The following is a 22677-nucleotide window of genomic DNA, read 5'->3' as shown; positions in this document are numbered from 1 at the left end:
AAATTCTAAATTAAACAGAATGTGCAATAAATGAAGTTTAAACATTAGGTCTCTCTTTACAGAACATTTTTATGAAGACTGTGCAAGTGTTGTGACAAGTGCTACATAAACAAAGTAATTTAACTCCTAAATGGCAGAGAATTCAGCAGTGAGACTGCAGGGGCATGATCTATACACCATAACTGCTTCATTAAGCTAAACTTGTTTACAGGGTTGCCCAAAAGGTAGATCCTCAGGTGTTTTAAAACCACAGCTTCCAAAAAACCTCTTATATCCATGTGATGTTTCTATAATGCAGCTAATTCACTGTAATTCATATGCCCTATACTGTCATCTAATATCCAAATAATTGATTCCAGCTGGGTATGATGATCAATTTGTTACAAATATTTACTCTGACACTGTTGAAATAATACTATAATCTACTATTCCCTTGAGAAATTGAGATTGTTAGGTGCAATTTGTGTTGTTACTTTTTTTTTCTTCTTGTTATTATTTATTTGTTTATTGTTGGTCATGATCATTTTCTTAGGGGTAATGCTAGACCAGTATATCAGGGTCATTTACTAAAGTGTGAATTACCAAAATGCAAGTCCAAATTTAAGACCAAAAAGGGCAGAAAATAGAAACAATATCAGCTATGTTTTCAGTTTGAACATTGAACATTGTGCGTGGAATATTGAAGTTTACTTTGAAATTCTGACAATGTACACTTTAGTGGATAACCCTGTCTGTATGCTTGAGTGAGGATAGATATGCCTTGTAAGGTATGTAAGTGCGCACGTAAGACGAATATCTTTGAGTTCCAGGAAAGCTTGAAAGAGGAACAGTCACAGTGACAGTCCCTTGTTTCTTCACCCCAGTAATGTTCTATTGCAGCATTAACCCCTTAAGGACACATGACATGTGTGACATGTCATGATTCCCTTTTATTCCAGAAGTTTGGTCCTTAAGGGGTTAAGCAATGGCGCAACAGGGGTAAGTAAAAAGCTTACTTACCTCAACTGCACTCCAGTGCTTCAGAACTTCACTGCGTCATGATCCCTTGAGTTTGCACCCACATGCTTAGGTATCTAACAGAGGAATTAATTATGTGTGCATGCTGTATGACACATGTGCTATGATGTGTATAGTGCTGTTAGAGTTAACCAATTGACATACTTTGTGGCATTATTCAGGTTGGAATTCAATTTTTTTATTCAATTGTTTTGGGAATAACCGTTCAGATGAACCAAAAATGCGTGAAAATTGGCTCATCAGTCAACTTCAAAATCTGAATATTATGTCTGTACAGGGTGGCCCAAAAATAGGTATACAGTTGAATCAATGAAGTTCATCACAACAGATTATATGGGTACACAGACACACTCTCACACAACAAAGCTACATTTATATTTCAGACATTTAAATATCAGTGTGTCAGCTGGAAAATAATTGTGGAGTGCAGATAAAAGTGTTATTTTTCTTTAATTTTATTGTGAATGATGACACTGCAACATATTTTCACACCATTTGCTTCACAGATTAAGTGAGAAGATGTACCTAGTGAAGAAAAAAAGAGAAGAAGCAGTATAAACAAAATATTTGAAATTATATATTGATACATAATATATTTACTAAATATATAATACATAAATAGATCTGGATTAAGATTTCCCAGGGCCCTACACAGGGTGGGCACTTTTTTGTTAGTGTTTGTGTGTGTGTGGTCGCTGAGTGTTGTATGTGTGTGTGAGACTGTGTTGTGTGTGTGAGACTATGTATAGTGGCTGAATGTTGTGTGTGTGTGTGTGTGTGTGTGTGTGTGTGTGTAGGAGGAATATGTAATACACTTGAAATCTTCGTGGAGCTGCATAATACTTAAACACTGTATAATACTATAATGTACATTAGTGCACTGCAGTACATATTGCACTACTGTACATATATACACACTGGGAAGCAGGAGTGCAATTGTGTGTGTGTGTGTGTGTGTATATATATATATATATATTTATTTCAAAGGTCTTGCACTCCTGCTTCCCAGTGTCTTGAGCCCATTGCTTAGCTGCACAAATAATATCTCCAAAAGCAAAGCCAGCCTAGACATGACTAGACATAGGTACTATACACAAGGAGGCATGTGCGGTCGATTGCTAGCACAAGGATTAAATCCACTATCCCACGCAATGTCTGGGCCCCAATAGCAAATTGGGAAGTACAACAGACAATAAAACACCTACCCCTGGTCAAAAGTCCAGGCCCAGATGGTTTCACTGGCAAATATTACAAGATCGTCTGGGACCCATATCCTGAAGAAAGTTCTGATGTAAGAACTGAAACGTTGACTGGTTTATAAAATGTATTAATCTATAGATTAAATTCACTTTACCCGACAAGTCCTTGAGTGCTCTCTTTTCTTTTGGATATATATATATATATATATATATATATCACCCTTTCATGTGTATAGTTCAATTTAGCCTGGGTGCAATCCCATGTTGAAAATATATAAACAGAAATAAAGAGATGCATTCCAAGGACTTGGTAGATGAAAAAAGGGGTAGTTTATTCCAATAGGTATAGCATTAAAAAATAGCCGACGTTTCGACCCGTTCTCTTTATTTCTGTTTATTTCTGTTTATATATATATATATATATATATATAATGCAATCAATCAACCCATTTGTAAGTGATTTGTTTTCACCCCTATGTCAAATAAGTGCTTTCATTTACAGGGAGTGCAGAATTATTAGGCAAATGAGTATTTTGACCACATCATCCTCTTTATGCATGTTGTCTTACTCCAAGCTGTATAGGCTCGAAAGCCTACTACCAATTAAGCATATTAGGTGATGTGCATCTCTGTAATGAGAAGGGGTGTGGTCTAATGACATCAACACCCTATATCAGGTGTGCATAATTATTAGGCAACTTCCTTTCCTTTGGCAAAATGGGTCAAAAGAAGGACTTGACAGGCTCAGAAAAGTCAAAAATAGTGAGATATTTTGCAGAGGGATGCAGCACTCTTAAAATTGCAAAGATTCTGAAGCGTGATCATCGAACAATCAAGCGTTTCATTCAAAATAGTCAACAGGGTCGCAAGAAGCATGTGGAAAAACCAAGGCGCAAAATAACTGCACATGAACTGAGAAAAGTCAAGCGTGCAGCTGCCAAGATGCCACTTGCCACCAGTTTGGCCATATTTCAGAGCTGCAACATCACTGGAGTGCCCAAAAGCACAAGGTGTGCAATACTCAGAGACATGGCCAAGGTAAGAAAGGCTGAAGGACGACCACCACTGAACAAGACACACAAGCTGAAACGTCAAGACTGGGCCAAGAAATATCTCTAGACTGATTTTTCTAAGGTTTTATGGACTGATGAAATGAGAGTGAGTCTTGATGGGCCAGATGGATGGGCCCGTGGCTGGATTGGTAAAGGGCAGAGAGCTCCAGTCCCACTCAGACGCCAGCAAGGTGGAGGTGGAGTACTGGTTTGGGCTGGTATCATCAAAGATGAGCTTGTGGGGCCTTTTCGGGTTGAGGATGGAGTCAAGCTCAACTCCCAGTCTTACTGCCAGTTTCTGGAAGACACCTTCTTCAAGCAGTGGTACAGGAAGAAGTCTGCATCCTTCAAGAAAAACATGATTTTCATGCAGGACAATGCTCCATCACACGCGTCCAAGTACTCCACAGCGTGGCTGGCAATAAAAGGGTGTAAAAGAAGAAAATCTAATGACATGGCCTCCTTGTTCACCTGATCTGAACCCCATTGAGAACCTGTGGTCCATCATCAAATGTGAGATTTACAAGGAGGGAAAACAGTACACCTCTCTGAACAGTGTCTGGGAGGCTGTGGTTGCTTCTGCACGCAATGTTGATGGTGAACAGATCAAAACACTGACAGAATCCATGGATGGCAGGCTTTTGAGTGTCCTTGCAAAGAAAGGTGGCTATATTGGTTACTGATTTGTTTTTGTTTTGTTTTTGAATGTCAGAAATGTATATTTGTGAATGTTGAGATGTTATATAGGTTTCACTGGTAAAAATAAATAATTGAAATGGGTATATATTTGTTTTTTGTTAAGTTGCCTAATAATTATGCACAGTAATAGTCACCTGCACACACAGATATCCCCCTAAAATAGCTAAAACTAAAAACAAACTAAAAACTACTTCCAAAAATATTCAGCTTTGATATTAATGAGTTTTTTGGGTTCATTGAGAACATGGTTGTTGTTCAATAATAAAATTAATCCTCAAAAATACAACTTGCCTAATAATTCTGCACTCCCTGTACATGCCCATATTAACAAAAACGGTACCTGCCAATTATGCCAGTTATGTATTATATATTTAATAAATATATAATATATCAATATATAAATTAAAATATTTTGTTTATACTGCTTCTTCTCTTTTTTTTTCTTCACTCGGTACATCTTCTTACTTATTATTTCCACATTGCCACACAATTACCTATCATTTCCAATTGGAATCACTTGTCAATTACCTTTCAATTCAAACATCCCATTTCATGTGTTTCTATGTCCTTTTGCCCTACACACACAGAAATACTCTTACAAAAAAGGACAAACACTCATGGAGACATTGTACTCAAAAACATACATTCACAGATACGCTCATAGTCACACATACACTCACTCATATAGAAACACTACATACAGAAAAACAGAACCACCATTAAAAGCACATATTACAAACACATATACACACTGCCACACATATATGCATACAGATTTACAATGCCACATTGAGATACGCATATACACAGCACATACATAGACACAAACACACATATATACAGATACATACTGCCCTACACACAGGTACACACTGTCATACACTTTTAAGTACTGCCACACACATAAATACAAAGGTTGAGCTCTGTTTTAGGCTCCCTCCTCTTTGCCCACCTTTGTGCTTAGGAAGGTGGATTTCCTGTCATCCAGTGGGGCAGTAAGCTGCTCCAGGCTGTGCAGAGCGTTTCCTTCACTCCTGTGTGGTTTCAAAAACTAATGAAACAATTTCACCCATTGTCTGTTTCATTTGTTTTGTGATTTGTACATAAATCATTTCAGAGTTCAGGTTTTTGGAAGAATCATCCATCACTCTTTCAGGTGAATCACACTTCATTTAATATCAAATGCACAGTTCTATTACCCTCTTTTACTCAGATTTTCCAATTTAAATATTTTATGTACTTAAAGCGGCACTGTCATGGCCGAATCCAGTTTTTTTTAACCCCCCTCCCGACTCCACTACTTCTAACTGACCCTTTAGTCACCCCTAAATGCCCCCTAAGCTCCCCATATTACCTATTTTTTTACTTCATTTTCCCCCAATCTATATTCAGGACGCCACCATCTTTGTGTGGGTAGATGAAGTCCCTGTGCGACACGTCATCTGCCCACACTAGATAGCGCTGTGAGATTCCCGCACATGCCCAGGTAAACACTTGGTCATGTGAACGGTAATTTCATCTATTCATTAATTCGTCAGAAAGACGAATGAATGAATAGAAATTTCAGATGAACAAACAAACACTGAATATCAGTGTTCGTTTGTTCGTTCAGTTTATTACAAAGAGGGAGCTACCGGCTTGCAGCCCCCTACTTGTAAAATGTAAAGATAGAAGCGGCAGTGCCCCCTGCCACTTCCTAAGCCCCCCCCCCCCATGTCCTCCCTCACTCTATGGGGGTCAATATGACTCCCATAATAGCATAAGGTTTAAAATCTCCAGAATGCCCCTACTCACTATACCGCGAGTAGGGGCATGTCTACTAAACTAAAACACAAAAACCCTAGTAGCCCTAAAAATGAATGTGGGGGGACCTACTGTCCTCCCTCCTGGCTCCCACCCCTGAGCAGTAGGTGGGGGCCATACAGGAAAATGAGGGGGGAGAACCTACTGTCCTCCCTTTCGGCTCACACCCCTGCATGATGGGTAGGGCCATAAATCACAATGGGTGTGGGGGACCTACTGTCCTCCCCCCCGCCCCCATCCCTGCACATAAAGGACAATGAGGGGGGGACCTATTGTCCTCTCCCCTGGCCCCCACCCCTGAGTGGTGGGTGGGGGCCATACAGGAAAATGAGGGGGGGGACCTACTGTCCCCCCCCCCCGGCCCCCACCCCTGAGCAGTAATACAAATTTGGCCCCCACCCAAATAAAAATATCCCCTACCTACCCCCCTCACCCTAAAAATAGTGAGGGGGAAATAAAATAACTAACCTGTAAAGAAAAAGAAAACTTACCATTTGCTGTCTTCTTTCTTCTAAAATCTTAATTTTTCAGCCCCAGAAAAGGCCAAATAAAAAAACCATAATACCAGACGCTAAAAAAAGTAATCCATCTTCACCCATGGAGGGCTCCGCGCAGACTGAGCTCTGCAGGGTGGGGGAAGGCTTATAAAGCCTTGCCCCGCCCTGCAATTAGGCTAAGAACACTCAGATTGGTTGGTTTAAGCCAATCAGAATGCTCATTGTCATTTTACACATCATGGAAAAATCCAAAGAACTTTCCCACGCTGTGTAATTTAACTCATAACACTCTGATTGGATGGATTTCAAGCCAGGGGTGGCCCCCACCCACCGCTCAGAGGTGGGGAGGACTGTAGATCCCCCCCATTGTGATTTATGGCCCCCACCCACCGCGCAGGGGTGGGGGCCAGGGGAAGGACAGTAGGTCCCCCCCATTATCCTTTGTGGCCCCCACCCACCACTCAGGGGTGGGGGCCGGGGGGAGGACGACAGTAGGTTTTCCCCCCCCATTATCCTTTATGGCCCCCACCCACCGCTCAGGGGTGGGGGCCGGGGGAGAGGACAGTAGGCCCTCCCATTGTCCTTTATGGCCCCACCCACCACTCAGGGGTGGGGGGAGGACAATAGGTTCCCCCCCCCCCCGCCCCTGATTATCCTTTAGGGTACTAGGGCTTTTTTGTAGTTTTTTTTAACAGAGAGCAGCTAGTGGCTGCTCACTGTTTACTAGACATGCCTGTACTCGTGGTATAGCGAGTAGGGGCAGATAATTTACTAATAGTAAGTCATCTTTTCTTAGTATTAGCAAATGTGGCTGAAAGACCAATTGAGGTTTTTCAGCCTTTTGTTAGATGGCTCCCTAATACCGTGGGAATTAAGGAGTTATCTACTAAGCGACTGCAAGAGGAGTTTCATTAATTGCGTCCTAACACAAATGGAGAAACTGTTCTCATTCTATTAGGACGCAATTCGGTAGTTTTGCCGGCGTCCTGTCTAAGTGACAAGACGTTCAGCAATACTGACAGGAAGCATCATGGGAACAGGGAGGAAAGCTAAAGGTTGTGGGAAAATTGCTCTGACCACTGGACACGAAGCACACTTTGCTCCTCCGCTGGTCATGTCGTAGGAAACCTCCAGAAGAGAAATAGTCCCTACTAGAGCAGACAGGAAAAATGAAGAACAGATCATGAGAGAGGGAGAGAAGAGTAATCGATTGGGAAAGGTAAGTTCGGCATGAGTGCCGCTTTAAACAATTCTCCCCTTTAACATTGAGCATGCTGCATTTTGTAACTCTGGTGTCTGTGAAGCAACAAACTGGTAACAAATTAATATATGGGCATCACTGGTCCTAATGTACAGCCAAAGTAAAGTTGGAAAAAAGCAAACTATTCTTTGTTAGAAAAAAAAAAGCAACACAAGAAATGGCAAAGTGATAATTTGTTGTGGATCACAGACGACCCAATGTGTTTTGTGTATTATCTTGTATGTGTTTTGTGTATGTTTTGTGTATTATTATACAAAACATGTCATGTGGTCTGTGACCCACAACAACTATTGCTATTTTTTTTTTATAGGTTCCTAATAAAGAGATTTTTGTTCCAATTTCAATTTAGCATTGATTGTTCTTGTAAATTAGCATACCATGACTGAATGACTTTTCATGTTTCAGTCCTTGCTTATAATTTGACAGAATTATCTAAAACACATTTCACATTTAATGTTACCTCAATTTTGCCCTATTTTCCAAGTGTATTATGCAGAGTTTCATAGCATATGACAACTCTACACACTGTTTTTGTTTTATTCCCCTAATGCATATACACACTGCCCAATACATACATACACACACACACACACACACACACACACACTATCTAATATATACAAACACAACAAGCAGCCCCCTTACACTCACAAGTGGAGGTTGGAAGCAGCCCATTATTAGAATCAATACCTTTTCTAGGCGCAAGGTAGGGGGCGGCAGCTCATGGACGTTGCGCCCTCTCGGTACAATGCTCTTTTGGAATCATGACGTCTTTCCATATCCTGCCGGGCGGCCTTCGTACTCCATCCCTGCCGGCATGTGATCATGTGGGGGCACTCCAGACAGCCAGTAAAGCTGCTAAGAGTGCCCCCTTGATCTATGGGAAGCGCAGGCAAACTGCTCATTGGTGGGCATGGGAACATGTGGGGAGGGGAAGTAAGGAATCATTTATTTTAAAATAATTTTAGCAGCACTCAATGGGGGGAGGGTGGTAAGCAGTATAGGAACATGCTTTGACAGGAGCTGAAAAATGCCACTCCTGTCAAAGTGCTGCCTGGAGCCATGACCCCACCAGGGCCTATGGATGGGCCGGTCCTGGATCCACTAATTGGTATTAATTGTATGAGGAAAGGAATTATTGGTGCTTAGAACAGAATACTCTCAAAATTTAATGAGTCCCATCTAGTACATACATTAAATAATACAGATTTAAACAATTTATCTAACCTATTACAGTGTTTATTCCACCTTAAAAAAGGAATAAGTTAAAATATTAAGTATTAGTTATGTTTTAAACAATCATCACAATTTCACTACTTTTCATATAATATCATACTTTAAACAAAGATATGCACACAGTTAAGAATAATAACATCCCTTTTAGAGAATGGAAACTACCAAAACAGTTGATGTTCCTTGTGTCATTTTTAAAGTAATAATTCTTCTTGATGGCAGCAAAACTTTGATAATCCTATAGATAAAAGACGATGAATTCTCTCAGAGCCGGATTCATTACTCCTACTACTGGCTGAAAGAACTATCCTCTATCTTCAGGCTATATAACAAACCTCTCTTCTTTTGATTAGAAGGTGTTGTATAAGATGTATTTGCAGTATTTATTAAGATATATGATTCACAGATTATTCCCAGTGCATCTTTAGTTATCTTCAGTCATGTATTTTTCTACTATTTGTCGCTCGAATTGACAAAATCATTAGTTGCATTAGGTTCTTAGCAACTGCAAAGTGAGTTTTTCTGTTATGTAAAATTATCAAAAATGACATCTAAAAATAGGATTATTTTGTATTTTTTTCAACGTAATCTTACTAGCAGGGGGTTTAAAGCTTGCTGCCATTTGGAGGAAAACAACAAACTTTACAAGTAGAGTACAGTTAATTTGTATTACTTATTCATACTCATTAATAAGGGATGCTATTTTTTAATGCTATACCTATTGGAATAAACTACCCCTTTTTTCATCTACCAAGTCCTTGGAATGCATCTCTTTATTTCTGTTTATATATTTTCAACATGGGATTGCACCCAGGCTAAATTGAACTATACACATGAAAGGGTGATATAAGGGAGGTGTAACTGTATGTGTTTACAAGAGTACAATTTCAGGCATTTCACAATTACAATTGTAATTATATTGTCTTGCATTATGAAGTCTCATTGCATGTAACCATCTTAAGTTGCTAATTGCCATACATTTTTCAGGATTGAGGATAACATAGTAGAAAAGGGGTGTGGGGATGATCTTCACAAACTTCCTCTCTATAGCTTTCTCAAGTTTATAGTTCTATGGTTTGAGTTGTACCGCCTGGTTTCTGTTTTGTGGGCTGCTAGACTCGTTGGTACGTAGGACTGGGTTTATAGCTTCTTGAGCGTGCTTGTTCTTGTTTATTGCCTGAAGTAGTGGCGACATTGTCCGCCAGGTCTGTTACGTTACAGAGGGGGTAAGGAGGTACTAAACTTGGAGGTGGGGGAGGGTTGTGGGTAAACTGAGAGGGGTAGTCACCCTGGTCGGGTGTGGGAGTCTCCCATGTGTCTTCAAGTCGCCTTGTGGTGTTTGGTTTTATGCTGGGTGTAATGTGTGTTCTTATGACTCATGGGTGTAGGTGAGTGACCTTGGGATGTGGAAGTGTTTAAATTGGGTGGTGTAAGGTAGCCGTGTGGGATGTGGGGGGGAGGGGTCATATCGTTCCTCTTCCCGTCCCCCCCGTCCCGTCATTGCCAGCCAAACTATATTGCCATCCATGGGTCCCAGATCTGTGGATCAGTGCAGACAGTTCGTCCATTTCCATGGCCTCCCCAATCTTTCTGGAGTGGCCGGAATCTCCGGGCTTCCCCAGTGTGTAGCTATTGTTCTACGTGTTGGTAGGGCTACCTTTGCCACTAGCTTGTTTTGTGCTCGGGTCAGGTTTTCGTGGTGTTTTGACAGCAACCAAATCCAGGGATCTAAGGGGATATCGGTTTGTAGTGCTTTTGAAGTGGTAGTCTTTCGAAAGTTGGAATATATGCCTGCCTCCCACCACATATGGACGTACGTCCCTTTCTCGACGCACCCTTTCCAGCATCTATCTGAATCTGTTCGTTTCATTTGTTTAAGTCTCGGGGGGGTGAGGTACCACCGGAGCAGAGTTTTATAGGTCTGCTCCTTGTGGTTAACACAGATGGTGACTGTCGCCGTGGCCTCCCATATTTCGGCCCAATCCAAAGGGTCCCCTGGGGGGCCTAGATCTCTTTCCCAGACCTTCACATAGGAGAAGGCTTCGGGGGGGATTCTAAGTGTCATGGGGTTGTATAGATTGGATATTTGGCCCTTGTGTATGGAGTTGTTCAGGCATCCTCTTTCAAATGCAGTAGCCGTGCTACTGCCGCGGCTGCGATGCCGGGGGTGGATAGAAAGCTTTGGAGCTGGAGGTAGCGGAAGTGATCAAACGTATTGTATTGTGTGTCGTGTGGTAGGTCTGGGAATGGGAGAAGACGGTTGTTTTGGTAGAAGTGGCATATCCTAGTGAGCTCGTTGTCTTCATACCGGACAAAGTGTTGGGGCGTCCTTCCCAGGGCAAATTGAGGGTTTCTCGGTATGGGCATTAGAGGTGTGTTAAAGAGGTGATATTTATCTGTAACCCTATTCCATGTATGGATGGCTGTCGTAAGGGCTGGTGTCATCATTGGTGTCTGTGGTCTATGTTGTTTCGGTACCCAGAGGTAAAGTGATGGAAAGTCCCATCCAAATAGGTCATGTTTTAGGTCCACCCACCTTTTAACCCCTGGAGGGGCGTATATGGTTTGGATTTGTGCCAATTGGGATGCTTGGTGGTAGTCCCAAAAGTTCGGCAGGCCGAGACCTCCTTTTTTGTGTGGGATGTATAGGGGGAGTCGTTTGACTCTGGCTCTTTTCCCTGCCCAGATTAATTTATCTATATGCATTTGGAGGGTTTGAAAGTCTGCTCTAGAGATTAGTATGTGGAGGGTTTGGAACAGATACAGGAATTGTGGTAGTAGGTTCATTTTAATCGCGGCTAGTCTACCCAGCCAAGAGATGGCTAGTGTTTGCCATGTCTGCAGATCTCTTTTGACCTGGTCTAGTAATGGGGGGTAGTTCAGTCGGTACGTGGATTGTAAGTCCGCGGGTAGGTAGATTCCTAAGTATAGGATACAGGTTGTTTGAAAGCGGAATGGGTATGTGTGTTGTAGGTGTGCTTGTAGGGTGGGTGGGATCTGGAGTGTCAGGGCCTCTGTTTTGTTCAGTTTGTAGCCTGAGATTATTGCATATTCATCTAGGAGGTCTAACAGAGAGGGTAGTGAAGTTGTGGGGTCGGTCAAGGTCATGAGTAAATTGTCTGCATACGCTGCTACTTTTATTCCTCTCGTCTTATTTTCATGATGTCTGGGTTGTTGCAGATCTTGTGCAGTAGGGGCTCGAGGGAGAGAGTGAAGAGGAGGGGGGATAGAGGGCCTCCCTGCCTCGTGCCATTATGAATCTGGAATGGGATCTGGAGGGCATTGGGTATTAGCAACCGTGCTGTTGGGCATGAATAGAGGCTGCGGATTGCTTGTAGGAGAGTCCTTGGAAGCCGAATTTCGTCAGGGTTGCAAATAGGTATGGCCAAAGTATCCGGTCAAATGCCTTTTCGGCGTCTAGGGATAATAGTAGTGTTGGGATCTGTCTGTGTGTTGCTGTCCATATCAGGTCGTAAGTGCGTCTCGTATTATTATAGGCTTGTCTGTTGGGTATGAAGCCCACCTGATCGGGATGGATCAGCTTTGGGAGGAACTGTCTGTAGGAAATAGTCTGTTCGCTATGAGTTTGGTAAATAGTTTAATGTCAACATTGAGGAGGGAGATGGGGCAGTAATGTCCCGGTTCTAGGAGGGATTTGTTTGGCTTCGGTATTAGGCTAATGTTTGCCTGGAGCATCTCTGGTGGTAGCGGTTCTCCTTTGAGGATTGATGTGAAAAGGTCTCAGAGGTGTGGGAGTAGGATGGCTGAGTACGTTTTATAGTATAGTCCCGAGTAACCGTCTGGGCCCAGGCATTTGTTAGGTTGGAGAGATTTGATTGTCTCTGCCACCTCTTCTACGGTGATGTCTGCCGCCAGTGATTCTCTAGCTTCGTTCGTAAGTTGCGGTAAGGGTATGTTATGTAAATATTTTGTGATAGCCTCCTCTCTAGCTTGTGCATTGTTTCAGAAGAGGGAGTCATGGTCCTATAGGGATGTGTAGATTTGGGTGAAGGTCTTTGCTATCTGTTCTGGTAGGTTTGTGTTGCGTCTTCTTTTTTAGTCTATGGGCCAAAAGGGAATACGCCTTGTTCGATTTCTCATAAAACATCTGTCTTGTCCATAGTAGTGCTTTTTTAGAGTCTTGGGCCATGAACTTGTGAATGGCCTGTTTGTGCTCCTGTATCTGTTGCATTAGGTCCGGGGTGGGGTTTAGTTTGTGGGTGTGTCCCGCTTTTTGAAGTTCTGTTAGGTGATAGTCTAGTTGAGACAGTTTTTGCTTTTTATGGGCTGTGGCCACTGAAATGAGGCTGCCCCTGATTGCCGCCTTATGCGCTGCCCAGAGGGTGCCCTCTGAGGGGACTGAACCTTTGTTGATTGTGAAAAATTCCTGTATGGCTTCTTTAATTGAGTTTTTCATGTGTGGGACATAGAGCAGTGCTGGGTTCAGGCGTCATGACCATTGTTTGTTGGTGTGTGGGAGCGTTATGGTTATGGAAATGTCTGCGTGGTCCGACCACGTGATTTGTCCTATCTCCGTATTGTCTACGTGTTGTAGTAAAGACTGGGAGGTCAGGAACATGTCAATGCGTGAGTAGGACGTGTGTGGATGGGAGAAGAATGTGAAGTCCGTTGTCAGGGGGTGCTGGGTTCTCCACACGTCTACTAGATTTGTGTTTGTCAGGAAGGTATGCAGCAATTTGTCTGTTTTTGCCTCGGGTGGGGTTGTTTTCCCCCTTGTTGCCTTCTGCGTCTGTCCTGTGGCAGAAATGGCACTGCGTTGCTTGTGGTGGGAGGGGAACAAGCTCAGGTGAGCCTGTAGGGCCGTCCAGAATTGCACAATCGGGACCGTTGGGGCGTAAACCATTGTTATCGCATATTTGTTCGGGCCTAGGGTGTCAGGGTACCTGTAGTCTCTACCTCTGATAAGAGGAGAGACTTAGACGTTTTCCCGTTCAGAAGGGCTGTTTCCTCCATTCCTCGCGGTTCCTCCGGTCGGTTACACGCCGGCCGCGAGGGATCCACGCCCTTTTATGACGTGACGCCCACTAGCCGACGTCATGACGCCAAGCCTGCTCGACCTGTCACTCAAACCCTGAACACGAACCAGGACTCATCGGGGGTGTGATTACCTCCTAGAACCGGGGTATTTAATAGAGCTTCCCGCATTTGCTCATTGCCCTGTCGTGGTTCTAGCCAGTCTAGTCACTCAGTGCTCTTGTATGTCTATTGTCTCTTTGGTTCTGACCCGGCTTGTTTGTATTACTCTGCTTTTCTCTGTTATCCTTTGACCCGGCTTGTCTCTCACTTACCTGTCTTCTCGTTCCCTCGACCTCGGCTTGTCTCTGACCATCCTCTACTTACTCCTTACGTTAAGTCCGGCCATTCTAAGGTCCGGTATACGTACCTACTACGCTTTGTACTCTGCGTGTTGGATCCCTGTCCCGATCCTGACATAGGGTTCCTGTTATGGTGAGGAACCTTTCCTGCGGGTCTGCGGCAGCATTAGTGAATTGTATGGGGCAGGTTTTGCGAATCAGGATTGCTATTCCGTTTTGTTTACCTTGCGGATAGTTTGCCTGGTGACATTCTACATAGTGTCTGTTCCGTAGTGGGAAGGACCTGTGTTGTTCAAAGTGTGTATCCTGGAGGAGGAGAACATCTGACTGGGATCTGGTGGCCCATCTAAGGACTCGGTGCCTCTTGTTCGGGTTGTTCAGGCCCTTGCAATTTATCGAGACACATTTGAACTTGGCCGTTGGCATTGCATCATAGTTACGCTTCCGTTTGGTGTGAGGGGGGGGGGAGGTTTGTTGGGATTTATCTGTGAGTGCTTGGTCTTGTAAGGGTAAGTGGTGTGTAAGGGGTGAGAGAAGAAGAGGAGGGATGTTCACGTCCACTTCCCCTCTCCCCCGTGACGTGTTACCTTGTGTACCTGGTACTTGTTCTTTTTAAAGTTTTTAAAGGCTTCTGGTCCTGTAGGATCCCGGTCTGGAAGTGCCCGTTAACTCTATACAATGAAAAAGAAAACATTTAGTAAGTAAAGGAAAGAGGGGGGTCCCTTGTCCCCGCAGTTGTCGTCTACTATTCTCTTGTCGCTGTTATTTGTCTTTAGGGGAGGGTTGAGCAGTCAATGCCCGGGTCAAGCCTTGTCGGCTCGTAGGCCCTCCGGGGTGGGTATATAGGCTTGTTGGGGATGGGGCCTTTTCCTAACTGTTTTGTCATCTAGGGGTTCCTTGTTAGCGGCTGAGTTCTGCCAGTCAGAGTCAGTCCGGGGGTTTTATACCTCTGGGGTTTCAGCAGTCACATATTTGTAATTAAACCTTATTCATTATCCCCTCTTATGTCCCCCCTAGCTCACCCTTCCCTCTTCTCTCCCCCTCCCCCTCGGCAGGTACCTTTGAGGCATATCATGTTATCAATCCCTCCTCCCTCCCCATTTTAGCCTGATCCCCATAAAATCAGCATTAGAAAAAAACAGTATAAAACAGTATAAAAACATATAAAAATAAAGTTTGAGAGCAAATGATATTGGCGGGAGCAAGAGAGCTTGTTGGTTATATGGGAGTCCCAGGAGTGAGAGTCTCTGCTTTTGCTCATGATGGGAGGTTAAGGCCGGTGTGTGCTGTCGTCTTGGGACCTCTGGGGTGCTCTCTTTCATGGCGTGCGTCGAGGTTAGAGGCTGATGGTCTCTTGGTATCTTTGGGGGCCCCCCTAGGGCCTGGTGGTATAATTGGTTGCAAGGGGAGAAGTGTAAGGCCCAGGGACTCACCAAAGGGAACCATCTTTGCAGCGTTGGACAGTATAAACGTCTGGTCATCTCTGCGTACTACCAATTTGAAGGGGTGTCCCCACATGTACCTTATGCCGTGGTGGTTGAGGGTATTGGTCAGCTGCCTGAGGTCCCTCCGTTTCTTAAGGGTTGTGGGTGCCAGGTCCTGGAAAAGGGCAATTTTGCGTTATTGGTAGGTTGGAGGGTGTTGTCTCGCTTTCTGGACCAGTTGCTCCTTGATCGGGAAGCGATGCATACAGACTACATACGGATTACATCCCTGGCGGTGTCTGGGTTCAGCGCCTGGGAACGGAGTGCCCTGTGGGCTCTGTCCATTATGAGGTCTTGTTTTGAGGCCTCCGGCAGTATGCTTTTGAACAGGTCTATGAGAGTGGCCTGTAATTGGTCGTTGGTTACTGTTTCCGGTAGGCCCCTCACTCTGATGTTATTTCTTCTGCACCTGTTGTTTAGGTCCTCTATCCCCTTCTTCAGTGCTGCAATTTTGCTGTGCAGGTAGGTGAAATCTTGTGAGTGGGAGAAGGTAGTTTCTGTTAGAGTGGTGATTTTGGTCTCCGCTTGGTTTGTTCAGTGTGGCAGGGCCTCTAGGTCACTTTTCAGTTCCTGGATGTGGCGGTTCAGCTCTGACTCCGTGTGCGCCTTTATTTCTGCTGTGGCCTCTTTCAGTAGGTTTTGCAGATCCCTCTTTGTAAGGGGGGTGTCCGTTGCCGTTTGGTGTCTGGCGTTCTCTGCCTCTGCGTCGGAGCCCTCCATGTTAGGGCGGCAAGATTGCGGATTTGGCACGCTTTGCGGACGGAACAGTGTGGCTACAGAAGGGGTTTTCTCCTTCCTTTTTTTCCCACCGCCCATGTGGGAGGCAGTGCCTGGATCTGGTAAGCTGGTGTGCCTTTTGTGCCGGTGTGGGGTGCCTGAGGTAGCGGATGTTGGCGGATTTAATCACGGGGGAGAGGAGAGAAAGCCGCTGGATTATACATCCATCTTCCAGCGAGGTCAAGCTCCGCCCCCATATGGGGGTGGAGCGGAAGGTTCGAGTTGCCAAACGTCAGCCTCAAAACCTTAATGACTTGAAGAGGATCTGCAAAGAGGAGTGGGACAAAATCCTTCCTGAGATGTGTGCAAACCTGGTAGCCAACTACAAGAAACATCTGACCTTTGTGATTGCCAACAAGGGTTTTGCCACCAAGTTGAAGGGGTCAAATATTTATTTCACTCATTGACATGCAAATCAATTTATAACTTTTTTGACATGCGTTTTTCTGGATTTGTTTTTTTTTATTCTGTCTCTACACCTACCATTAAAATTATAGACTGATAATTTCTTTGTCAGTGGACAAACGTTCAAAATCAGCAGGGGATCAAATACTTTTTTCCCTCACTGTGTGTATATATGTATGTGTGTGGAGGGATATGTTCTTTCTTCCCATGTCTCTCTGGATCGGGCTATGTTTCAGGCATCAGTGGGTTATTCTCCGGTTTCCTTTCCACTGGTTGCTGCAGTTGCGGCCCAGCCTCCAGTTGGCATGACTCTGCTGCTCCAGTCGACTCCTGTGCCATCTGGTTCTGTATTGGAGGACGGTCGGGCGGGGGTTGAAAGTGGCTCTGGCAGTCAGCTTGATTGGGGTTCTCTGGTGGGTTGTCTCCAGGGCTTATTGTATCAGTGGGAGCGTAGCTCTACGGGGTCTCCGTGCTCCTCTTCTTTGGATGCACAGGATCAGGTGTGGGTGGGGCGCTTCTACGGTTACTCCTTCTGCATCGATGGCCCCTGCCTCAGTTGTCCCTGAATCTCACTTCTTTACGGCGGGAGCAGTGGGGCCGCCAGCGACTCTGCTGAGCATTAAGGTTGCACCAGCCGTCCATGGCGTGGCCTATATGTGTTGGCCAGGACCTCTAGGGCTGCATTTGCTTTAGGAGGTCCGTGAAAATATCAGGAAAGGGGAGTTTGTGGGAATCTTCTCACTGCTCCCATTAGAGGACTTGCCACCTCCTGATAAGGAGTTTAAGGACTTTGACAAGGATAAAGACAATTCCGGATTCGGAAGATCACCAAAACCTTTGGTAATTGGCTCAGGGCCTTCTCGATCCTGGCAAATGTGATTGGGGAGAAGTCTCTGGATAAGTGCCCTGTTCTGTTACCAGGATATGGTGTGGAATGCATGTTGGGTGTATGGAGGGTTGAGCTTGTGACGCTACGATGGCTAGTTTCACCAGAGGTTGGCAGTTTGCCCATGCATGCTTGGGGGTTTCTGCGATGAGTTTTGGATTCCCCATCAGGCTAGGGATTCTCCTGGGGTCTGTCAGGATCACCCTGAAGTGGTAGCATACAAGCTCAACAAGGAGCTGTCATTTGGGCAGATGGTGGGCCCATTCTTGGCTCCACCGATTCCTAACCTCTGGGTATATCCGTTGGGCGTTGTGCCCAAGAAGGAACCGGGCAAGTTTAAGCTGATTCATCATTTGTCCTACTCCAATATCGGTGAATGGCAATATTAATGCTGAACTGTGCAGGGTATCATACGCATCTTTCGACGCAGTGCTTTGGATGGTCTGGGCTGCGGTTTCGGGGGCTCTTATGGCCAAAGCGGATGTTGAAGCAGCCTTTTATCTGCTTCCGGTGCACCCGGACTGCCACCATCTGCTTAGCTGTTTTCTCCAGGACAGTTATTATGTGGACTTGTGCCTGACCATGGGTTGCTCGATCTCCTGTTTTTATTTTGAATGTTTCAGCACGTTCCAGGCGGGAGTGGTGCGGGAGGAATTGGCTTGTAACTCGTTGCTACACTACTGGGATGATTTCCTCTGTGTCTGTCCCGCAGGTTCGGATGTATGTGCACACCTTCTTCGGACTCTGGAGTCAGTCTCCCGGTTTTCCGGGGTTCCTATGGCCGCTAATAAGATGGTGGGTCCACTTGTTTGAGTTTCTTGGGGATAGGGATTGATTCAGTCACTGGGGAGTGTCGCTTGCCGGAGGATAAGGTGCCGGACTTGCGCAGCCCGGTTTCGGCCCCCGGGTCTCTCAAGAAGATTTAATTGCGACAGCTGCAGTCGCTTTTTGGGCAAGTTGCAAAACTATTTGGGGATGGTGTTTTCTTGTCGCTTATCAGCATGGACCGTTGGAGTGGAGCACCCACATAATTATTTGCAGATCACTCTCCCCCTGTGCGAGGACCTGGCAGTTTGGTCCGTCAATTTGGAAGGTTTTAATTGTCGTTCTTACTGGCAGGCACCTGAGGTGTCCAATGCCGAGCTCCATCTCTTTACTGACATGGCCAGAGTCTTGGCATTCTGCAAGGTTAACAAAAAATGTTGCCTTCTTGGAGCTTTTCCCCATAGTGGTGGCAATGGAGCTCTGGGGGATCTCCTACGGGATTGGAGGGTGGTCTTCCACTGTGATAATATGGGGGTGGTGTTGGCCATTAAAATTTGTCGGCATTCTCCCCTCCCATGGTTCAGTTTCTGTGGCGCCTGGTTCTGCACTGCTTGATTTTAAATGTGTGCTGTAGGGCTGTGCATGTCCCTGGGGTTGTCCCTGTTGTTTAGGAATGTTTTCAGCGAGGTGGTGGCGGTGAGTTTCTTTGCTGCGTAAGTCCAAGACAGAGGTTCTTAGCCAGGGCACTTGGGTCACCTTCTGGCAAGTCCCAGGTTCTCTGGTTTGTCCACTGGCATGTTTTCATGCTGTTTGTGAAGTTTGCCCAGCGGGCGCGGGTTTTTTGCTAGTTCACGGGGAGGCCAGCTTCTTATCGTGATTACAATTTATCAGGGTTTTTCCGCATGGCATTGGGGCTACCTAGTGCAGAGTTTGGGGGGGGGGCACTCCTTTCGGATAGGGGCTGCCACTGAGGCCCCACGCTTGGGGTTCTATGAGGAAGTTATCCAAAGAATCAGGAGGTGGGAATCTAGGAGGTTCCGTTCTTATGTTTGTCCAGCTGGACTGATTCCATTTCCCCTTTTGTCTACATAGGTGCTGGAAGGCGAGTGTGGGTCATCATCCATTCATGCATTTATTGGGCACAAAAGCGGGCTGAAGTTCGTTCCGGGGGACTACAACTTGCTCTGTTGCCGGTGGTGGCAGAGGTCCGTTGGTTCGGTTCTCAGGGTATGCGGGGGGAGCACCTGTTGCCTGAAATGGTCCGGTTGGTTCACTTACTCTATGTTCCTGATGTGCTCTTGATTCATTTTGGGGGAAACGATCTTGGCACTATTCAAGTGTGGAATCTGGGTGAAACAATCCAGAAGGATTTGGTTGAGTTATGGCTCAATTTCCCGAGACTTTGTATAGTTTGGTCCGAGGTGCTGTCCCAGAATTATTGAAGGGGGCAAGGGACCCCAGGCTCTTGAAAGGAGCAGAATCAAGCTGAACAAGCATTTGTTCGAGCAAAATGTAGCAATGTATTTTAGGGGTGATGGGGTCCAGCTTACAGACATGGGCCTGGATTTGTTTAATTTGGCATTGCAGGATGTGTTGGATGAGGCCATGGCTTTTGTTTTGGGGCAACCCCACTGATTTAGAGGGTAAACCAGCAGGTCTTGTGCCGGTATATGGCCCTTGTCAACCATGGGTTGGTAACAGCTTCCCACCCTCCCTCCTCTTGTTGTCTTAATTATGTTTGTTTGTGTTGTTCTTGTCACAACCTGGCAGTATATGGCCCTTGTGAACCGTGAGTTGGACCAGCAGTCTGTGAAAGGGGATGGGTAAAGCTGTCCCTTTCCTAACCTCAGGTACAGTTATGCACAAGCATAAGACCCCGTGGGGTGAGGCAAGGATGGTAAGGAGGTCTTTGAATGGTGGGAGGAGTATTAAGGGGGCATAGAGGTGGGTTAGTTTAAATAGGTAGGCAGCTTACTGGATAGCAGCCATCTTAATTATCAGTTGGTAACAGCTTCCCGCCCTCCCTCCTCTTGTTGTGTCTTAATTATATTTGTTTGTGTTGTTCTTGTCACAGTGGGGCAGTATATGGCCCTTATCAACTGTGGGTAGGACCAGCGGTCCGTGGAAAGTGGATGGGTGAGGCTGTCCCTCCCCTAACTGTGTGCCCACTGAGCCAATTATCGGCCAGTGGTTTGTTTGTGTTGTTCTTGTCACAGCGTGGCAGTTTATGGCCCTTGTCAGCCGTGGGTTGGACCAGCAGTCCATGGAAAGTGGATGGGTAAGGTTTGTTTGTGTTGTTCTTGTCACAGCATGGCAGTATATGGCCCTTGTCAACCGTGGGCTGGACCAGCAGTCCGTGGAAAGTGGATGGGTAAGGCTTTCCCTCCCCTAACCGACGTGCCCACTGAGCCAATAATCAGCCAGTGGTTAGCATTAAGAGAATGGAAGACGCAGGAAAAGGCCTTGTGATGGTTTGAATGAGGGGGAGGACAGCTGCCCTAAGTGAATGTTTTTTGGTTGGCAAGGTGGTACTCTGTGACGGATATTTATTTACTGAGTAAATTATGTATATAAAAATGGGTATAGGATCAGCGCTGTGTGATCTAATAAGAGCTAAAAACAAATAAGAAGCGGCAACCTATGGGTATGAGGTTCCCTCTAATGTCCTCAAGGAAGAAATGGCAGAAACACAATAATAGGTCGCGCTATACAGAAGAGTGTAAATAAATATAATATACTCACATATGGTAAAAGCGTTAACATAGAATAAAAAATATATGAACGTATAATAGTCCCAATACTTAGTCCATCATCGAGTCAAGATTCCCCAAGCAATAGAGGATCCAGCTTCTCATTGAATATATTATATACCTAAGTCTCTACAAGCCTACTGGAAGCCATAAGAAGCCTACTAAATTATGTATATGTCTTAAAGTTGAAGTTGAAAGATTTATATATTTATATTTGAATAAAGCTGTGGATTATTTTCTCTAAGCAAGTCTGTGGTTTGTTTATTTCGGGCAATAAGATTTGTGGTTTATAAGTGGGTGAGGATTATGCCCATACACATTTACCCTCTACCTATGCACAAGAGGCATGATCCATACAAAAATCTACTTCATTAAGCTAATATTATTTTGCCGACTATAGTGTCTCTTTAATATGAACTCAACTTGCTAAAAATCTGAACCTACTGCACTGGCTAGAATTGGAAATTAATATGATCCAAGCTAATACTAACCTCACATAATTAAAGGATCAATATAGTGTCAGGAAAACTAAGCGGTTTTCCTGACACTATAGTGCCCTGAAGGTGCCCCCACCCTCAGGGTCCCCCTCTCATGGCGCTGAAGGGGTTAAAACCCCTTCAGCAGCTTACCTTTTTCCAGTGCCAGGCTCCCTCGGCGCTTGTGACCTCTCCTACCCTGCCGCCGTCAGCTCTCTCTGCCGACGTCAGTGGAGCCGAATGCGCATGCGCAGCAAGTGCCATGCGCGCATTCAAAGTGTCCATATTGGCTGTCCGGAAGACAACCACTAGAGGCTGGCTTAACCCTGCAATGTAAACATAGCAGTTTCTCTGGCACCCAGACCACTTCATTGAGCTGAAGTGGTGTGGGTGACTATAGTGTCCCTTTAAATAATGGGTGGATTTTAATAATTGATGGGTGCTGCCAAAGACATTACTAGACTCCAAATTACTAATTTACATAATTATTTTTCTGAATTATATTATAGGTATGGCGTCTATGTCCAGAGTTGGAGTATTTATTTTTTCTGCCTCGTCTGGTGGACTTCCTAATAATGAAATAACATTTGCCACTAGGTTAAAGAAGAGAGGTTACTCAACAGGTCTTATAGGTAAGATTATCTTTCTGATTAAATATGTTTTTGTTAGTGTACCATACACTCAGATATGGTATTTATGTACAGTTGCAAGAAAAAGTATGTGAACCCTTTGGAATTATATGGATTTCTGCACAAATTGGTCATAGAATGTGATCTGATAATCATCTAAGTCACGACAATAGACAATCACAGTCTGCTTAAACTAATAACACACAAAGAATTAAATGTTGCCATGTTTTTATTGAACACACCATGTAAACATTCACGGTGCAGGTGGAAAAAGTATGTGAACCCTTGGATTTAATAACTGGTTGAAACTTCTTTGGCAGCAATAACTTCAACCAAACGTTTCCTGTAGTTGCAGATCAGACGTGCACAACAGTCAGGAGTAATTCTTGAACATTCCTCTTTACAGAA

The 22677-nt window shown here is 44.7% G+C and overlaps 1 protein-coding gene across 1 annotated transcript in view; it reads left to right on the top strand.

Moving 5' to 3' along the window:
* STS (steroid sulfatase) overlaps positions 1 to 22677 on the top strand; it is a 333313-nt gene that overhangs the window by 63766 nt on the left and 246870 nt on the right. The window contains exon 4 of the mRNA XM_063450160.1: positions 22150 to 22272. Within this exon, the coding sequence (XP_063306230.1) occupies positions 22150 to 22272 (123 nt within the window). The remainder of the gene's footprint in view (positions 1 to 22149; positions 22273 to 22677) is intronic.

Source organism: Pelobates fuscus, chromosome 1, assembly GCF_036172605.1.
Source record: "Pelobates fuscus isolate aPelFus1 chromosome 1, aPelFus1.pri, whole genome shotgun sequence".
Classification (NCBI taxonomy): Eukaryota; Metazoa; Chordata; class Amphibia; order Anura; family Pelobatidae; genus Pelobates; species Pelobates fuscus.
This window is presented reverse-complemented; position numbering and strand designations above follow the sequence as displayed.